The 16,040-nt window shown below is 54.6% G+C and overlaps 2 protein-coding genes across 7 annotated transcripts in view; one reads left to right on the top strand and one right to left on the bottom strand.

The window, feature by feature from the left end:
- IGFN1 (immunoglobulin like and fibronectin type III domain containing 1) overlaps window positions 1–16,040 on the bottom strand; it is a 212,574-nt gene that overhangs the window by 78,927 nt on the left and 117,607 nt on the right. The window lies entirely within an intron of this gene.
- LAD1 (ladinin 1) lies at window positions 5,794–15,784 on the top strand. 3 transcript variants are annotated; one of them, XM_061363106.1, is made up of 10 exons: window positions 5,794–5,911; window positions 8,815–8,955; window positions 10,034–10,532; window positions 10,948–11,088; window positions 11,794–11,843; window positions 12,651–12,723; window positions 13,098–13,229; window positions 13,506–13,595; window positions 14,364–14,432; window positions 14,768–15,784. In XM_061363106.1, the coding sequence occupies exons 1-10, from the start codon at window positions 5,874–5,876 to the stop codon at window positions 14,774–14,776; spliced, it is 1,242 nt and encodes a 413-aa protein (XP_061219090.1). In that variant the 5' UTR covers window positions 5,794–5,873; the 3' UTR covers window positions 14,777–15,784. The 3 variants fall into 3 exon arrangements, with proteins under 3 accessions (XP_061219090.1, XP_061219089.1, XP_061219091.1); XM_061363105.1 differs by having other exon boundaries at window positions 10,945–11,088; XM_061363107.1 differs by lacking the exons at window positions 5,794–5,911; window positions 8,815–8,955 and adding an exon at window positions 9,209–9,326 and having other exon boundaries at window positions 10,945–11,088.

Raw genomic sequence — 16,040 nt, 5'->3', positions numbered from 1 at the left:
AACAAAGCCTTCTTCAGAGCTGGAACAGAAACAGACAACGGCAAAGCCAAGTCCGGGTCGAGAGGAGCTGCTCTGAGCTTAGTGCAATTATGCTAATTTTGTAATTAAAGGAAAAAAAAAAGGGTGGCATTTGTGGGGTGGGGAGGGATGGGTGTGAGATGAAAGGCAATATGGGTGCTGTGGGACCAGGTTCTGGTTGGTGCCCGTGCCCAGCTCATCATCGGGTCCTGTGCACTAAGACACCCGAAACTGCTACAGAGCAGGACCTCAGGGCTCACCAGCACGGCCCTGCAGCCACCTAAGAGCCAACCAGGCTGTGCTCAGCAGGGTCCACATGCACCCATCAGTTTATAGATGACTTTGCATGGCTGCCTTGTGTCTACACTGAGAAGGACGAGGGGATAACCCAACCCCACAACTCTTCCCTCTTCACTTTGTCAAAGTACAGTGGTGGCCAGTCACCATGTCCTGGAAAACCACATTGATTGGTCATGGGAAAGCTAAATTTTATGGATTGCAGTTTTATTATGAACATGGAAAACCCCATCTCTTTACAGGCATTGGATCTTGAGGGGAAATGCAGTTGTCTGCTCTGAGCATGTGGCTCTCCTGGTTGGACTGGGGCAATGGGAGCCAAGTCTTCCTTTCCACCCCTGCACTGCAGCTGCTTCTGTGGCTCTGGGACAACCATGAGCCCAGGTCCCCCCTTGGTAAGAGAGGCAGGTTGAGCCTTTCATCCTAGGATGTGCTTGGCTTCTCCTGCAGCTTCCCTCCTAGGTGACCATAATCTTGATTTCTGCTCTCTGAATTAGAAGGCAACCTCACAGCAATGCATTTTCTTGACAATTCATCCCACGTGGGGGACTCACAGAGCTCTTCTTAGGGAGAGAAGCTGATGCTGGAGTTAACAAAATGGTACTTATTGGCAGAAAACCTGCATGAGTCAGCCCTTGAACAGAGCAGAGCCCTGTCCTTACCCTGCTCCAGCCAAGAGCCCGCAAAGCAAAACTAAACAAAGCAAAGCAAAAAGTGCAACACTGGAAGCTTGAAATTGCAGACATTGCAAATCCAATTGGACAGTAGAGAAGCCCTCAGCATCGGTCAGTGCAGTGATTTGTTCCTGGAAAGGTTCTGCAGGTAAAACTGCAATGAGGGAGATGCAAAAGGCTTGGTCTGATGTGACCTTCCAAAAACATCCCTCCCAGTTGGTTGTCAAATGGTCCTTTCCTTTCCCGGGATGCTCTGCAAGCTCCTTGCTCACTGGTCCTGCCCAGAGACATCTGAGCTGTGCCCAGACATTCCCCTGAGCACATCTGCAGCTCAGCTGGTGGCTGTTCTACAAAGGGAGGAAGGGGAGAAGGATTAACGGTGATGGGCAACCCCGAGTGGGAAGGGTTGAGGTTTATCCCATGGGCTCTGCAGAGCAGGGCAGGACACTGCCCTGCACGGGGTTAATGCCAGGCTGCAGGCCCTGGTGGCAGAGGTTAAACATTACCTCCCATTACCCCCCATGGCCTCTGCAGTGCTGCTGGTGCAGGATCAAACCCCCGCTGCGGCTGAGCAGGAGGCGACAGCACCACATCAGCAGGGTTATAGCATAACCACCCATCACCCTGTGAGTCATCACCGCACGTCCTGTGTGTCCCCTGCAGTATAACATGGGAAGAAAGGGGTTTCTTCACCCCTGCTTTCACCTCCTGAAGCCTTCCAGGTCCTGCAGGAGGAACAGAGCAGGGATGGAGAAAAGTGCTTGGTACATCCGCCTTGTCCATCTTCCCTTGCTGTGGCCTGGGCCCTCTCCCTCCCTGCTCACATCAGAGGGGATTTCTCATTAATGGCAACTAATTCCATGCACTATGAGGGATGCAGTCCACTGCTGACAGTGCCACATGCAGTCTACCCATGACCTGGAATGTTTCCATAGACACCACTTTTAGGGCATGTCCATGGCTCTTCATTATGAGACAGGGGGCACCATGGGAAATGGCATCTAATAAAGAGACCAATCTGCAGAGGGGAATGGCAACCTGAAGGACATTATAGCATCCGTGGGGCACGATGGTGGCATTTCTGAACCAAGATTTGTCTGAAATACTTCTTTCATCTTAAAAAGTCTGAATTATAAATGAAGAAAAGCCCTCTGGTAGCTGGGTGCAAGGCAGGTTGAAGGAGGGTTGTTCATGTCCTACAGAAAAGCCTGTGGTTGGGTTTTGTTCAGTTTCTGAGCAAACACACACCAATTTCAGCCACTTTCACGGCAGATGTACCTCTGTACTGTCAGTTTCTAGTGCATCACACACGTCTTCCCCAGAGCTGAAGGAATTCAGCTGGGAAAGGAGAGCCCTGGATCATCCAGGCACCTGCAAAGCACCAGTGTGGGGATGCAGGGAGACCTCCATATGCAGCATTAAAGCATTCACTGATGGGACCTGTGTGAGCTGTTGCATCACTTCAGTGATGGGATGGCAGCTGAGGAAGGGTGAAAAAGCCTTTTCCAGGCCATGGAGCCCCATGGCACAGCCCAGTGGGGAAGCCTGGGCAGATGATGCTGATGACTCTGCTCCACCACCAGCAGCGTGAGCCTGTGGAGCCAAGGGAGGAGTGGAGCAGTGGCTGATGCTGAGGGACCAGCATGGGTCAAAGGGTGGAGATGGAGGGGTCACCATCAGGCCCTGGGGAGAGGTTGAGGAATGCCCTAATGAGAGCACAGCTGTGGAAACTGGAAGGTCTTCACTGCCCTATAGCTAAAGAGGCTCTGCATCAGGATGAGAGATAGGACACTAATCCCAAGGGAAAAAACCCAGCAAACCCTTGCTGATACCAGTCTAGCTCCTTAGTGAGCATTAATGTGTGTCTTCTGCTGATCTGCATCAGATGATACAGATCAGCAGCCTTAACCTGCCCGAGGGGAGACTGAGCTGAGCTCTTAGGCAGAAGCTCTTCCCTGTGAGGGTGCTGAGGCGCTGGCACAGGGTGCCCAGAGAAGCTGTGGCTGCCCCATCCCTGGCAGTGCTCAAGGCCAGGTTGGACACAGGGGCTTGGAGTGGAAGGGGTCCCTGCCCATGGCAGGGGTTGGAGCTGGAGGAGCTTTAAGGTCCCTTCTAACCCAAACCAGGCTGGGATTCTATGAAGTTCTGGCCTCCCTGAGCTCCCCAGGCAGATGCAGTTATTCTGGCAGAGCCATCCTGTGAAGCAGCAGGAAAACCATCCCTGGGCAAAGCAGGTACCCAGAGAGCAGTGAGGCTTTACACTAGAGCCTTGCCTGCACACAGTAGAGCCCTGTTGCACAACTCCCTTCGCCAAGAGCACGTAACTTTCCTCTCCTGGTTGTAGATCTGGGACAGCAGATAGGACAGCCTGTTGTGTACAGCACATCTGGATAAACTCGCTCCCCTGGACATCCCTTCTGTGCATGGATTCATGCCTCTGCCTTACTTCACCTTTGTGGACCTGCAGTTTGGTCTGGCTTTGGTGATGAGCTCATGGTGACCATAATAGCTTTTGTAAAGGGAAGTCCTCTCACTAAGCGTCTGGTGTTCACTGGATGAGCTTGTAGATAAGGGCGACCTTGTAGATAAGAGTTTGCCTGGATTTCCAGAAGGAAAGACCTTTAGGTCATCCATTGTTAAGAGGGAAAGTCCAAGCAGAGGTAAATAAATTAGCAGATAGGGAAATGATAGTGAGATAACAAGCTGCTGATAATTCTTATGTATTTGGCACAGCGGAGATGAAGACTGATGATGGAGATGATAAAAAAGATCTTGCAGGACTTGGGGTTCATGGATAAAATGGCAAGGGATATTTGGAGGAGTATATAGGGAAAATCCAGTGTAGCTTCATATGATGATGGAAATATATATACATATATATATATATAGTATATATAGGCTCTGGGTTGGCTGTTGCCTGGTTGGGAATATGAGGAACATGAAAAAACATGAGGAACATCAGGGAAAACATGACCTGAATGCTCCATGGCAGAGAAAGTCTCAACCATGAGAGAACAATGTTTTGTGCTGCCAAAGTGCTCAGCAGGATCCCATCCAAATTAAAGAATGAGAGGGAAGAGGGAGGATGCTGAAGGATGTTTTTTATACTAACAGTTTTCCTGGGTTTGAGGGAAACTGGGCAAATCCATGGAGGAGAAACCCACTGAGGGCTCTTCAATAAGGAGGAAACCACGTTGAGCTCAAAGGTCTCTAAGCTGAAAATAAAGACCAAGGGTCTGTAAGGGGTGAGTATCATCCTCTGCTAATCCCCAGCCTCTAAATGCCTGCCTGGAATGTCTTCACCTTAAGAATAAGAGGAATCACAGACTGTAAGGATTTATACCCCTTTGCCATGTGGATCCAAGCTGGGGGTGTTCTCTCACTAGGTTCACTCTAATCCTTTTTAAAACCCCATTAGGTCCTGTGCTTCAGTGATGTCCTTTGGCAATGAGTTTTGCAAGTGAAGTGCTCCCCTGTGCATTAATCAGAAAGGTTTATGGCTCTATAGTGACTTGCTCGTGCTGAACTGCTCTGTATGGCTTTCCTGCAATTAGCAGGACGCTCATAAAGCTATTGAAGTACTTTTCCTTATGGCACAACTCGCCGAGGTGAAAGACAACGGGTTACAGCAGGAAGAAAGAGCAACAGAGACCAAGCCCTGCTCAGAGCACACGTTCGCTTGACAAGGCTATCTCTTAGAAATGGGATTTTAATCAGGAACCTTTGATTATAATAGTTCCTTTGATTACTCATGGGCCTGGCACACCCCTGTGGGTTGGAGGCAAGCGTGGCAAGCCCAGCCTTACCAGCAGTGCTTTCGGCTGGTGGATGGATGGATCTCACCAGGATCAGAGACTGAATTAGCTCTCAAGGGGTCCTGGATGACTTCTTCTGCAGGCATCCACTGTGGTTGCCAAGCTGACACCAACAACGGGAGCACCAGGTCCCTGGGTTGGGCCCAGGTGAAAACCAGGCTTGGAGCTGGCTCTGCTGTGTCTGGGTGCCTTTGTCACCCTGATAAAACAAGCACAGTCCCCCCATTGCCTTCACACCGGCCCTTTGAAAGAGAGCATTGCCCTGTGTGAGCATGGTGGGGACAGAGACTTGGGAAAAGCCCAGGGGAGTGGTGGATTGGGCCCAGGCATGGGGTGAACCTGAGAGCACAGCTCCCCTCTAACACAGCGGTGCTTCAGCACCCAAAGATTGGATCCCTCCCCATGCTTCAGACACTTATGTGGCGCTTCATGAGTGCTCTCGACTGCAGTAAAGCCCACGGGCAGGAGGGAAGCTGTGACAGCTCAATCCAAGACGTCCAGAGAAGGCCGAAAGGGGCAGGACACCCTCCCGTGCTCTTTGGAAAGGGCTGGACTGCACCCAGATGGAGGTGTTCTAATGACTGTTTTGGATCCCTGGGAGCCAGCCTCCTCCCACTCAGCCCAAGGTAATTCACCTCCTCCCCCGGTGCTGGAGGATGTTGACTGGTGCAGAGCGGCTGGTAAAACAGGTTCTCCGCAGGGAGTTGCCTCCGAAACCCTGGGAGACCTGGATGGATCGAGCCCGGAGCTCGGGTCCCCGCTGGAGCACAGCCGGCAGCGGGGAGTGAGCCGCGCTTGGGGTCAGTGCTGGGCAGGGCGGCTTTCGCCCGGCGCCGCTAATAGACAAATTACAGCCTTGCCCGTGTCAAGGTAGATAAGGAGCCATGTGATGCAAAGGGGCTGCACGCAGGGTAAAGGTGCACAGGGAAATAACCTTGCAGCGAGCTCCTTCCCTCCCCGGGGAGCAGAGGCTCGGAGCAGCGCGCATCCCCTGCCGCGGTCCGGCAGCCCCTTGGCCTTGATGCCTGCAGGAGTTCGTGGGGCTCTCTGAGACTCACGGGAAGCAGGAATGTCTCTGAGCAGAAGGAACTGGTCCGATCTCTCCAGGTAGGTGCTGGGGTTTGATGCTTAACCCTTGGAGGGAGGGAGGGAGGGAGGGGGTGAGGGTGAGCTGCTGGCACAATGAGCCTTGGCCAAGGGGGCTTGGGGAGGACAAGAGCTGGCAGAAAGGTTTTGATTGCAGAGGTGGTGCCAGCCCCATCCAGAGCTTGGCACTGCTGGGATTTCTTGTGGGCGAGCAAGATCAGAAGCGTTCTTGTTTTCTGGGGAAGCTGAGCTCTGCATAGGAAAATGGCTCTGGAAACGCATCCCTGCCCCACATTGGGTGTAGTTTTGGTCTGGTTTGACTTTCTTTGGGGCACAGGCTGGCTGGGCTGTGCCTCCAGCCTTGCCCCGCAGCCGGCTGTGGGGTTTTCACTCATCCCATACCCACACAGCCCCTGGGTGTGTGTCCTGGCTCTGCCTGCCCGGCGCTGAGCAAACCCTGATTCATCTGCAGGCACTGGATGAGCCCCGCAGCCCCGCGGCGCTGCCACTCACTCGGTCCAATGGATCTTGGCTCCAATGGGAGCTGGGCCAGGAGAGGCTCTGGGGCATCATGGTGTGAATCAGGGGCTCCCATGAAGCCTTGGTGATGTGGGGATCGCTCCCCACCTCCTGCAGATCCCAGGGCAAGAACTTGCACAGGCAGGGAGGTGGTGACTCAAAAGAGCAGAAATCCCAGTTTAAGTGGATGTGATTCCAAGACTTAATTGCAAACCCCAGCACTCCGGATAAAGGCACCCACAGCATCCAGCCTGGAAAAGGGAACTGAGACCCCATTGCTCAGAGGCTGCCAGCTCACACCCAGCCTCCGTCAGGGATGGGAATGATCCAAAGGACATCCCAGCCCCATCCAAATGCACCTCCTCTGAGCCACGGATCTGCCTGAACACAGGCCCGGTGGGGTCCTGCAACCAGGTTGTTTCACAACCCATGCAGGCAGTTTCTCCTCTCTCATTAGATGAGAGAGCGTTCACTGAAACAGCATGAATGTCAGCTCTCTGAGCAATAATGATTAACAGGGCAGGAGAGGACAAAGCAGGGGGAGACTCACCAATCCATTTTCATTCATCTCTATGAGTTTAAAAAAGCAAAGAGGGTGAAGAATAAATCCCTCTTTGAAAAGAGGATGGGGATGTTGGCAAAGCAAATCCGTAGCCTAATGGGCGGATTGTGTAATGGCAAGTAACGAGAAACTGCATGTTGGTAATGCCAGGTTACGTGCAGCTCACAAGGAGCCAAGCAAACTCAAGGCAGGAAAATCTCATTTTCATTCTGAAGGAGGCTGTGTGTGCAAAAGCAAAGAGGTAACTGGCTGTCAAGTGGATGCAAACTGGGGTTAGCACCCCATGCTGTCACTGCTCAAGGGACAAGAGCCCTTTAGCCAAGGTCCCTGTGTATGTAAGTCCCCATGCACGTGTTAACCTTGCCTGTGGGAACGAGTGAAGTGTCTGAGGCCAGGTTGGATGGGACTTGGAGCAAGCTGATCTAATGAAAGGTCTCCCTGCCTATGGCAGGGGGCTGGAACTGGATGAGCTTTAAGATCCTTTCCAACCCAACCCATTCCATGGTTCTATGATTGCTGCACCGGGAGATCACGCTGTGCCATGCAGATAAATCTGTGCTGCCTTCCCAGGGCAGCTGAGCTGAGCACAAATATTTACAGGGTCAGGCCCATGGAGGTGAGTAGAGCTGTAAGGACACGGTGTCCCCTGATGGGGTGAGAGCAAGGTGGGGATGCTCAGCACAGGTCCCAGCCTCCTCCATCCCCCTGATGCCAAGCACAGCATCAGGGACCACTAAGAACCCCCCCAGCAGTGGATCCCATGGCTGTTGGGGTGTGAAGGCTGCTTGGGGGTGCAAGGGGTGCTGGGGATGGAGGCAGCAGAGGGAAAAGCAGCACATTGTCCCTGACATTGCACTGTCCCCAGATCAGTGCCGTGCTCCCAGCCAGGACCAGTCCCTTCTTGGCTCTTGGTTCTGCTCTGCTGCCCCTGCCGCTCCCCTGACCAGGAAGCACAAGAGGCTGCAAACACACACAGGGGGGGGAATGTGGTTTAATTTATGACCCAGCTTCCATTACACAGTAACTCGGGAGCCACGCCACGAGTCGCCGTGGCCCAAACAACGTGAGCGACACCGCAGGCCCGGACCTGCTCCGACTTTCATGTTCTTTAAAGTCAAGTTCAGAGTAAACCCTGCATCTGCTGCAGTGCCAGCTCCAGAGCAGGGATGCTGCGAGGGGATGGAGCCTGTGCTCTGCCCCAGCAGGCTGGTCACGGTGTGGGGAGCACCACTGGGACCCCTGCGTGCTTTGGTGGCTGACTGAGGATTGTAGGTGATGGATACCACTATGGAAAGCTCAAAGCAGCCAACAAAGGCGTTTTCCAACACAGTTCCAGGCAGAGCTGCCTTCAGCCTCTGATGCTTTTGCATCTGAGGCTTTTTGCTCAATAAAAATGAAAATGCCATCACCACAAATCATGCTGGAGCTAACATCTTTTGCCACCGGTGGTTTCCCTTCCAGGTAATGTGGTTGAGATCTATGCGGTGGCTCTAGGGTCCTGGTCTTGCTGAGTTACATGTTAAATATCCTTGCCTGGGAAGGTTTGCTTAATGTAGGGATTCCTTTTAAATGGGTGATGCCTCTAACAGAAGAAATTAGGAGCTGTCAAGCGCTTGTGTTGGGAAATGCCTGCATCAGCTAGGTGAAGCGAGAGCGCTTTATGACACCGGGCTCATGTTGGCATCCATCTCCTCCAGCCCTGTGAGCAGCTGGGGAAGGCAATCTCCATCAGCCCCTCAGCCCTTCCCGAGGGTGTTTCAGTCTCCTTCCATCTGGCACCGAGGCTGCAGGCTGCCCATGCGGGACAGAGCACCACCATATCCTTATGCTTCATCCCAAACAGCCTGGCCAGGCAGAGGACCCTGGAGGATGAAGAAGAGCAGCAAAGGGAGCGCCGGCGAAGGCACCGGAACCTGTTGTCCTCCACATCGACGGAGGAAGAGCCCCCAAACCCAGTGAAAGGCACCAACCCAGCTTCCAGCAGGTGTGTGGGGTGCTGCTGGCATCAGTCTTCATCATGATGCTGATGGCTTGCAGCTTGCTGCCTTGTTTTAATGGGTCCTGAGCCAAAGTTGCTGCAAATGGGTGGGACTATCTGTTGGATAAGAGTGGGCTGAGCTGGGGGAGGAGCTCAATGGGTTTTTAGGCAGAAGGATGAGCTTCACAGGAGGAGTACAAGGAGAGGGATAGACCTCTGGTGGGCTTCATCATGAGCTTCAACATATCCCATGGTGCAGGGTGCTGGTCCTCCAGGATAAGGGTTGGTGCTGAGGTTGAGCTCAGGTGGGTGCTGGCCATGCTCTTGTGGGATCTTGAGCAGGTAAGAGCAGACAGGCACCCTCCTCTGCAGGGCAGGTGAGCTCAGCATGCAGAGCCTATCCTCCTCCTCTGGTCCTTGCAGTGATGCTCTATGGCCTTTGCTGGAATGGGGAGGCAACCCAAGGGTGCTCCGGTGGTGTTCCCAAAGTCCCTTGTTGCAGGGAGCTGGGTTTTGGAGGTGCTCTGAGATCTGAAAAGGTTTTGGAGGTGTTCTGAGGTCTGAAAAGGCTGCCCTTTCACAACCAGAGCCCTCTCTAAACTGATCCTGGAGATGCCCGGTGTTTAGATGGGGTTTGTGCACAGTGGGATCTGTGCTCTAGAGGTGTTCCTCTCTGTGGTTCAGGTGGGGTGGAGTTAGGGTGCTTGGGTTGGATAGGGGCTGGATAGGACTAATATGAACAAGATAGACAGTAAAGTTCCCCTTCCCTAGTGCTAGCATAGGCTGCCCACATGATTGCAATTCAGGAGGAAGGCAAATATCCTTTTGGATGCTGATGTCCTGGGATGAGGCTGTAGAAATGCTTAACCTCTGCTACAGAAAGGAAAGACTTTTAACCCAAACTTGTCCTCAGAGAGCCTATAGCGGGGGTGGCAGTGATGAGCATGGCTGCAAGTCCTGCTCTGCAGGGATGACTCCAGGATGTTGGTGGGATCTTTACACCCCCCCCAAAGCCTTTCACCTGCAGCATAAACCCAGCTTTCTGGGTGTTGAGGTTTGATCCCCGTTTTGTCTCCATCTCCAGACCTCAATCCCTGGTGAAGCCCGTGGCTACAGAGGATGGGGAAGAGCACAAGCTCCCGGTAGTGCTGAAGACTCAAGAAGGGAGACGGACAAGGTCTCCAATGGCAGTCTCTGGGAAACTGAGGCAGGAGAAGGAGCAGCAGGATCCAGGGGTGGGAGCGAGGGGTGCGGAGGCAGGGACACAGCCACACACAGGGCAGGAGAGCATCCAGGCTGGACAGCGGGATCGGGATGGGGCCAAGGGCAGAGGGGACCCACCAGGAGACCGACACCGGCAGCCAGCCTTGGAGAGGAAGGTGGTGGTGAGGGCACGGCTCCAGGACAAGGAGGGACAAGGTGTGGGGACTCCTCGGGGAGAGCAGAGAAAGGAGGTGCAGGAGCCACAGGCCCCGATGGAGCTGGGGGGCTGCCGGCTCCGCGAGGTCAAGATCCTGACCAGGCAAGGGAGCCGCAGCGCGGAGAAGACGTCCTCGGTGGCAACCTCATCCCTGGAGCAGCAGGTGAGCAGGGATGGGGAAGGCACCAACCCCTGTGGTGTGAGGCCCTGGGTGCTGGGAGGACAACAGAGAGAGGGAGAGCCCCAGAGCACCAGGAGGGAAACGGAACCGTGGGCTTCTGGGGAAGGTTCCTCTGAAAGCTGCAAACTGTGAGGTGGTGGACAGGGTCCCACCACCCCTTTCCCTCCCTTGCATGTGCTATTCTGATCCCCTTCTCCAGCAAGCCCCTACTGATCGCCACCACGGTTTCATTGAAGAGGTCTTTAGGGCTTTGCCTGTCCAAATGAGACAGCCACAGTCTGGAGGACCTCAACCTCAGATGCTGCCTTCCAAAGCAGTTCCCACCCTGGCTGCTCTGCTCCCTGCACCTCAGCGTTCACTTCAGGGATGCATCAGGTGCTTGCTTTTTCCTCAGCAGCCATCCAGGAATCCCCCAAAGGAGGCAATAGAGCCGTCTGCCACCCCAGAGGAATCTGCAGAGAAGTCGGATGCTTTCCCCATTCAGGTCACCTACAGCAGCTCCATCAGACGAACCAGCCCAAGAACTGTTTCCTTTCGGGTAAGACCTTAAGCAAATGGGGGGATGATCCCTGTTTAGGCAGTGGAGGAAGGGGGAAGGAAGGGTTGCTTCTGTCTCCGGGTTATGTTGGCAGAGTCTATTCCCAAAAGTGCATTTGAAATCCCCCCTTGATCTTTTGCATTGCAGTTCTGCTTCAGTTTACCTCCATTTTCATTCACTGTGTCTGACCGAAGGCCTGTGCTGATGATCAAGCCCATATTGACATGCTTTGTGTTGGCATGGGAACTTGTGGGAAGTGATGAGAAAACAGGGAGCTCATTGTCCTCAGGTTTCCCAAAGAGCCCTGGGAAGGACCATTCCCCCTCTGGCATTATTGGTCTTCTCTAAGAGGATAAAAAAGAAATCCATCCTCTTTCTTATCCGTTGTTACATCCCTGGGAATATCTGACATTCTAGCCTGCCCCAAAAGATCTCTGGAATAAAGAGGTTGGGAAAACCAAGAGCTGTTGAGATCCTCCCTGCTGTGAATCAGTGCTGACTTGCTGGCTTAGTTGAGTTTCATGCTGCTTTATTGGGGATGGTAGCACTATGAAGTGTATTTAGGCTGGAGGGCTTTGAGGTGCGACATCAGCTCTGGTGTGGGTGAAAATGGAGCCTTCTTGTAAATGGGGGAGATGAGTTTGTGGCAGCTTCTCTTTGATAACCAAAGATGGCTCCAGAATCTCCTCTCCTTGTGCCTTCCAGGTGATCTCAAGAAAACAGAAAGAAGAAAGCCAAAGCCCTCTCACAAGGAGGTCAGCACCTCTCTTCATGTTACTTGGGTCTTGTTGAGCAGGAATTGTCCCCCTTGGTGTTCCAAGGGAGGAGGAGGAGGTGATGGGACCTGGTACCAGGTAGTGAGTACCCTGGTGCACATCTGCTGGATGCTGGTCCCCAGGGAGCCTGGTTGATGTCCAGTGTAGGGCTTGTATGTGTACAAGACCCCCCCCCCAGCTACCTCCTGCTGCCTCATGGTTCAGGCACTCTCTTAGGTGCTTGTCTGCACAGTGGTGGTTAAGTGTGGAGTCGTGCAGCACCACAACAGGGTCCCATCCCTGGAGATATCAAAACCAACGGTACAGGTCCATGAGCACGCTGATCTGGCTTTGGTGGCCACATCTCCATGGCCAGGTGGCTTAAAAACTCTTGATGAACAAAGGATCAGATGTGAACGCAGGGAGTCAATGGGATGCTGTCCCACCTCTGAATGCAGGGTAGGGGAGTGGGGTTTTACAGCACTTGGGCTTTTAACTGTGCATACTGCAGGCAAACTCATCCTGGTACTGGCAAAGATGCAGCTCAGACCTGGCAGTGGTGAAGACAGGGTAAACTGAGGAGCTCAGAGCTGTTTTTCAGTGTACAGAGTGGTCCCAGTAAGATGGTGAGACCCAGAGATCTTGGTCATCAGCAGGGCATGAGCTGCCATTCACTTGCAGATGGATGCAGGAGGAGTGCCTGAGTCAGACAGGGTCTTCTGCCAAGTGGAGTCCCCAGAACCATGGGCTGAGTCCCAGGTGATCCTGAGGGGGCTGCATCCAACTCTTTTCCCTCTTCTTCACCAGTGCAAGTATGAGGATCCCAGGGAGCAGCACCACCATTGGGGAGAAGCTGGAAAAGTACAACTCGGCCGTGCAGGTGCTGAAATCCCTCGGCATGGGAGGGATGTGTGGGGAGAGGAAGAGGCATGGCCTGGAGCTGAATGGGGAAGGGAGAGTGGGACTGAGCTGCATCAAACACGTGCTAATGGGGTTAAAGAAGACGGTCCCAGGTGGAAAAAGGGATGAGCCTCAGGATTGTAGGATCTGAGAGCAGATCTTCACTAGGGAGGGTCATGGGGATGCTCCATGCTCCTGCTGCAGGGAGCACTGGGGCAAGCCGGTGAGCTTGGATGGGCATGGAGGGAGCAGACCTCAATGGGCTGGGGATGCGACCCAGAAGCAGGACTTTGCTCTTTACCACGCGTGGCGCAGCCGTGCCCGCCGCTGACCCCGCTCTCTCTCTCCTCGCAGCGCTCGGAGGCGGTGAAATCATCCCTGCCCGTTCAGAAGAGCCTCCTGCTCTCCTCGGACGGGGTGGCGAGCAAGCGCAACTTCTTCGAGGCGAGCGCTCCGGGCAAGGCTGAGCCGCTCGCTGCCAGGAAGGTAACGCAGGAGCCGGCGGCATCGCCCTGTGCTGGGGCCGGCACCGGCTTCTCGGGCGCATCTTCCCCTCTGCAGCGCGATGGGAGCGCGGTGCTGGTTGAGACGGGCAGGGATGCGCTCGGGCCCCGGCTGCCACCCAGAGGGTGCTGTGGGGCTGTGCGGGTCCGTGCCGATGGGATGGAGCCAAGTCCCTTGTGCCCTGGGGACTGTGCCCAGTAGCGTTTGTGCCATGAGGGAGCTGGTGCTGTAATCCCGGTGTTCTTCTCTGTGCCACAGGACAACCTGAAGATCCCAGGGTCAGTGACATCCCGCATTAATCTATGGATCAGCCGAGCTCAGGAGCCTGCCAAGGAGGAGAAGAGCAAGGTACCGGCTTGTGCTGACACCTTGGGCAAGAGCCCACAGCCCAGGCAGCCCGGCAGGACATGTCCCTGCATCTGGGGTGTTGGAGCTTATGGGCTGATGAACTGGGGCTCTGGGGTTTAGGGATCTGCGTGTGTACTGAGAGGTCCTGCTGCATGTGGGGTCTGGAGTGATCTGCGTCCCTGCATGTGTTCCAGCCTCCCCAGAGTAGGGTGTCTTGTAGCTGTGGGGGCAAAGTCGCCCTCTAAAGGGGACTCGGGGGTCATCACTGCCACTGCGGGTTCTGTAGGGAGATGGACAGGAAATCCTTAGGCCTCAGGGCTTGGAAAGGAGATGCTCAGCGAGTCCCTTGGGGGGGTACCACCATCTGCAGCAGTAACACAGCAGAGCCTCCCGCAGCTTCCTGGGTATGGACCCAGGAGGGGCAGCTCCAGCCCAGCCCTGCAGCCGGGGCAGACAAGCCCGGGCACCCGCAGCACTGAGCTGCAGAGATCAGTGCTGCCCAGACGTGTCTGTGCTGGCTCGTGTCTGCCAGGGGAGGGTTTGCTCCCGGGTCACTCCTGGATCAAAGCCTGCAGCTCCTTCATCAGCTTTCCCTATTGGAACACCCGGTGCTGCCGTCTCTGCGGGCTGGAGCTGTGCTTGGTTTGGAGGGGCTGCCCGGGGAAGGGTCTCTAAGGTGTCTGATTCTACCTGGGGCGCGTGTGTGCTTCAGGCCGAGGCAACGCGTGATGCACAGGGGAAACCTTCCTGTGCCACCTCTGTTTGCAGGACATCAGGAAAATAAGCAGCCTGCCCAACTGGGTAAAGCAGCCTGGAGACACCTCTGTGGACACCAAGGTAAACACGGAGCTGCTTTGAAAGGGGATGCATCCTCTGAGCCGTGGGCAGAGCCTTCATAGGGCAGATGTGAGAAACCCAGGCTATGGGGTATGGAGGGATTGTGTGGGCCAGGACCCCATGGCTTGGGGGAGTTGGCAGGAGGGGGTGACTGGAGGCAGCTCTAATGGTGAGAAGGAGACAGGTCTGGGAGAAGAAGGGAAAAGTGGCATGTGGTGGGTTTTAGGGGATGCCTGCCTGCCTGCCCCGTTCCCTGTTTGGCACAAGTATGGTCCTGGTTGCAGTAGTTGCCTTTGGGGTTTCCAGCCCTCACTGTGTCTCACTTTCTTTTCCAGTTGCAATAATATCATTTGTGATAATAGCAAATGATCTGGGAAAAACTGTTTTGCTCTGAGGATCAAAGCCCAGCCTGCCCAGCAGCCCACTGCCATGAGTGTTCCCCGTGCCACATGTAGGGCACCCCACATCGCCAGGGCCCTCTGCTTGAGGAAGGAAGAAGGCTGGAAACGTATCCCTGCGCACCCAGACCTCACTTGCTGCCTGTACCGGAGTGCCCAGGCCTGGAAGCTCCTTGCAGATGCTGGAGGCAGATTCTTGCCTTGTTTTCCCTGAATGTTCTGGTGTTTTGCTCCTAACCTCTGCCCGTGCCCCATAACCGTGCTTGCAAAGGGGATCAACCTCTGCATCGCCCTTGCAGCTGGATGATGTCGGTGGGGCAAGAAGCTGCCTGGGCAAGGGAGTTTCAGCTGCACATCCATGGACCATGCCCATCCCTGCTGCCTGGCTCGTGTGGGATGATGTGGGGCAGGCAGGTGTCAACCCTTCCCCAGGCTGTCACTGCTGGAGTGACCCAAGCTTTCAACATCACACGTGCATCGAGTGATGCTTTGTGGAAGAAGGGTGGACCCGATGCCACTGGTGCAGTGACCCCTTTCACTTAAATACATGGGAAAGAAGGGTGGGTGGACCATGGTCCTATATTTGGGGCTGCATGGAGCTGAATGCCCTGTGCTGGGCCCCTTCCCCAAACCCTATTTCCCTCTTGCCCTTCTTCCCGAGCCTATTGTTGTGACCCGTGTCCTGCACCCCTTGGGCTGCTGAGCCCACCCAGCAGGGATGCAGGGTAATCAGGATGGCTTTAGGGTGCTGGCCCCTAAAATGATGCTGAAATCCTTGTGCTGGGGCCATTGAGTGGGCAAGGGCTGTGTGTTGAGCTACCATTGCGGTATCCAAGTGTGGTGTGGGCCTTTATTGCTGCCCCTAGACCTCATCCTGCTTGTTGGGCTTTGGAAAGGACCTGGTTCTCTCTGTGCCTTTGTTGTTTCCCTAATAAACGTTGCCCTTTCTAAGATGCTCCTGGTCACCTCCTTCTGGGATGGGATGGGAGCAGTTTTGCTTCTTCTGACAAGGGGAAAGAAGGCGAAGACCCGAGACACACATGGTAAAACCAGCTTGAGCCTCTTCTTTTGCAGCCTCATGGGCTCAGTGTAGGGCTGGGGGCTGCCATGGAGGGTCTGGTCCTGCGCTCGCTGCCTTATCAGAGCATGACAGCTGCCTGGCTTGTGTCAGCCCCTCGGGCACCCGCGTATCTCGGTCCGGAGGGTTTAA

Source organism: Neopsephotus bourkii, unplaced genomic scaffold (assembly GCF_033783945.1).
Source record: "Neopsephotus bourkii isolate Nb327-2 ecotype Australia unplaced genomic scaffold, CSIRO-AGI_Nbou_v1 NB_1139, whole genome shotgun sequence".
Lineage (NCBI taxonomy): Eukaryota > Metazoa > Chordata > Aves > Psittaciformes > Psittacidae > Neopsephotus > Neopsephotus bourkii.
Note: the sequence above shows the minus strand (reverse complement) of the source record. Positions and strands in the feature narration are given on the sequence as shown.

What these genes read in the sequence shown, in the direction of transcription:
- LAD1 (XM_061363105.1), top strand. Translation starts at nt 5,874, where the DNA reads ATGTCTCTGAGCAGAAGGAACTGGTCCGATCTCTCCAG. An exon ending in CCTCATCCCTGGAGCAGCAG is followed by an intron (nt 10,533 to 10,944) that starts GTGAGCAGGGAT and finishes CTTTTTCCTCAG; the next exon opens with CAGCCATCCAGGAATCCCCC. An exon ending in AGCCGCTCGCTGCCAGGAAG is followed by an intron (nt 13,230 to 13,505) that starts GTAACGCAGGAG and finishes TCTGTGCCACAG; the next exon opens with GACAACCTGAAGATCCCAGG.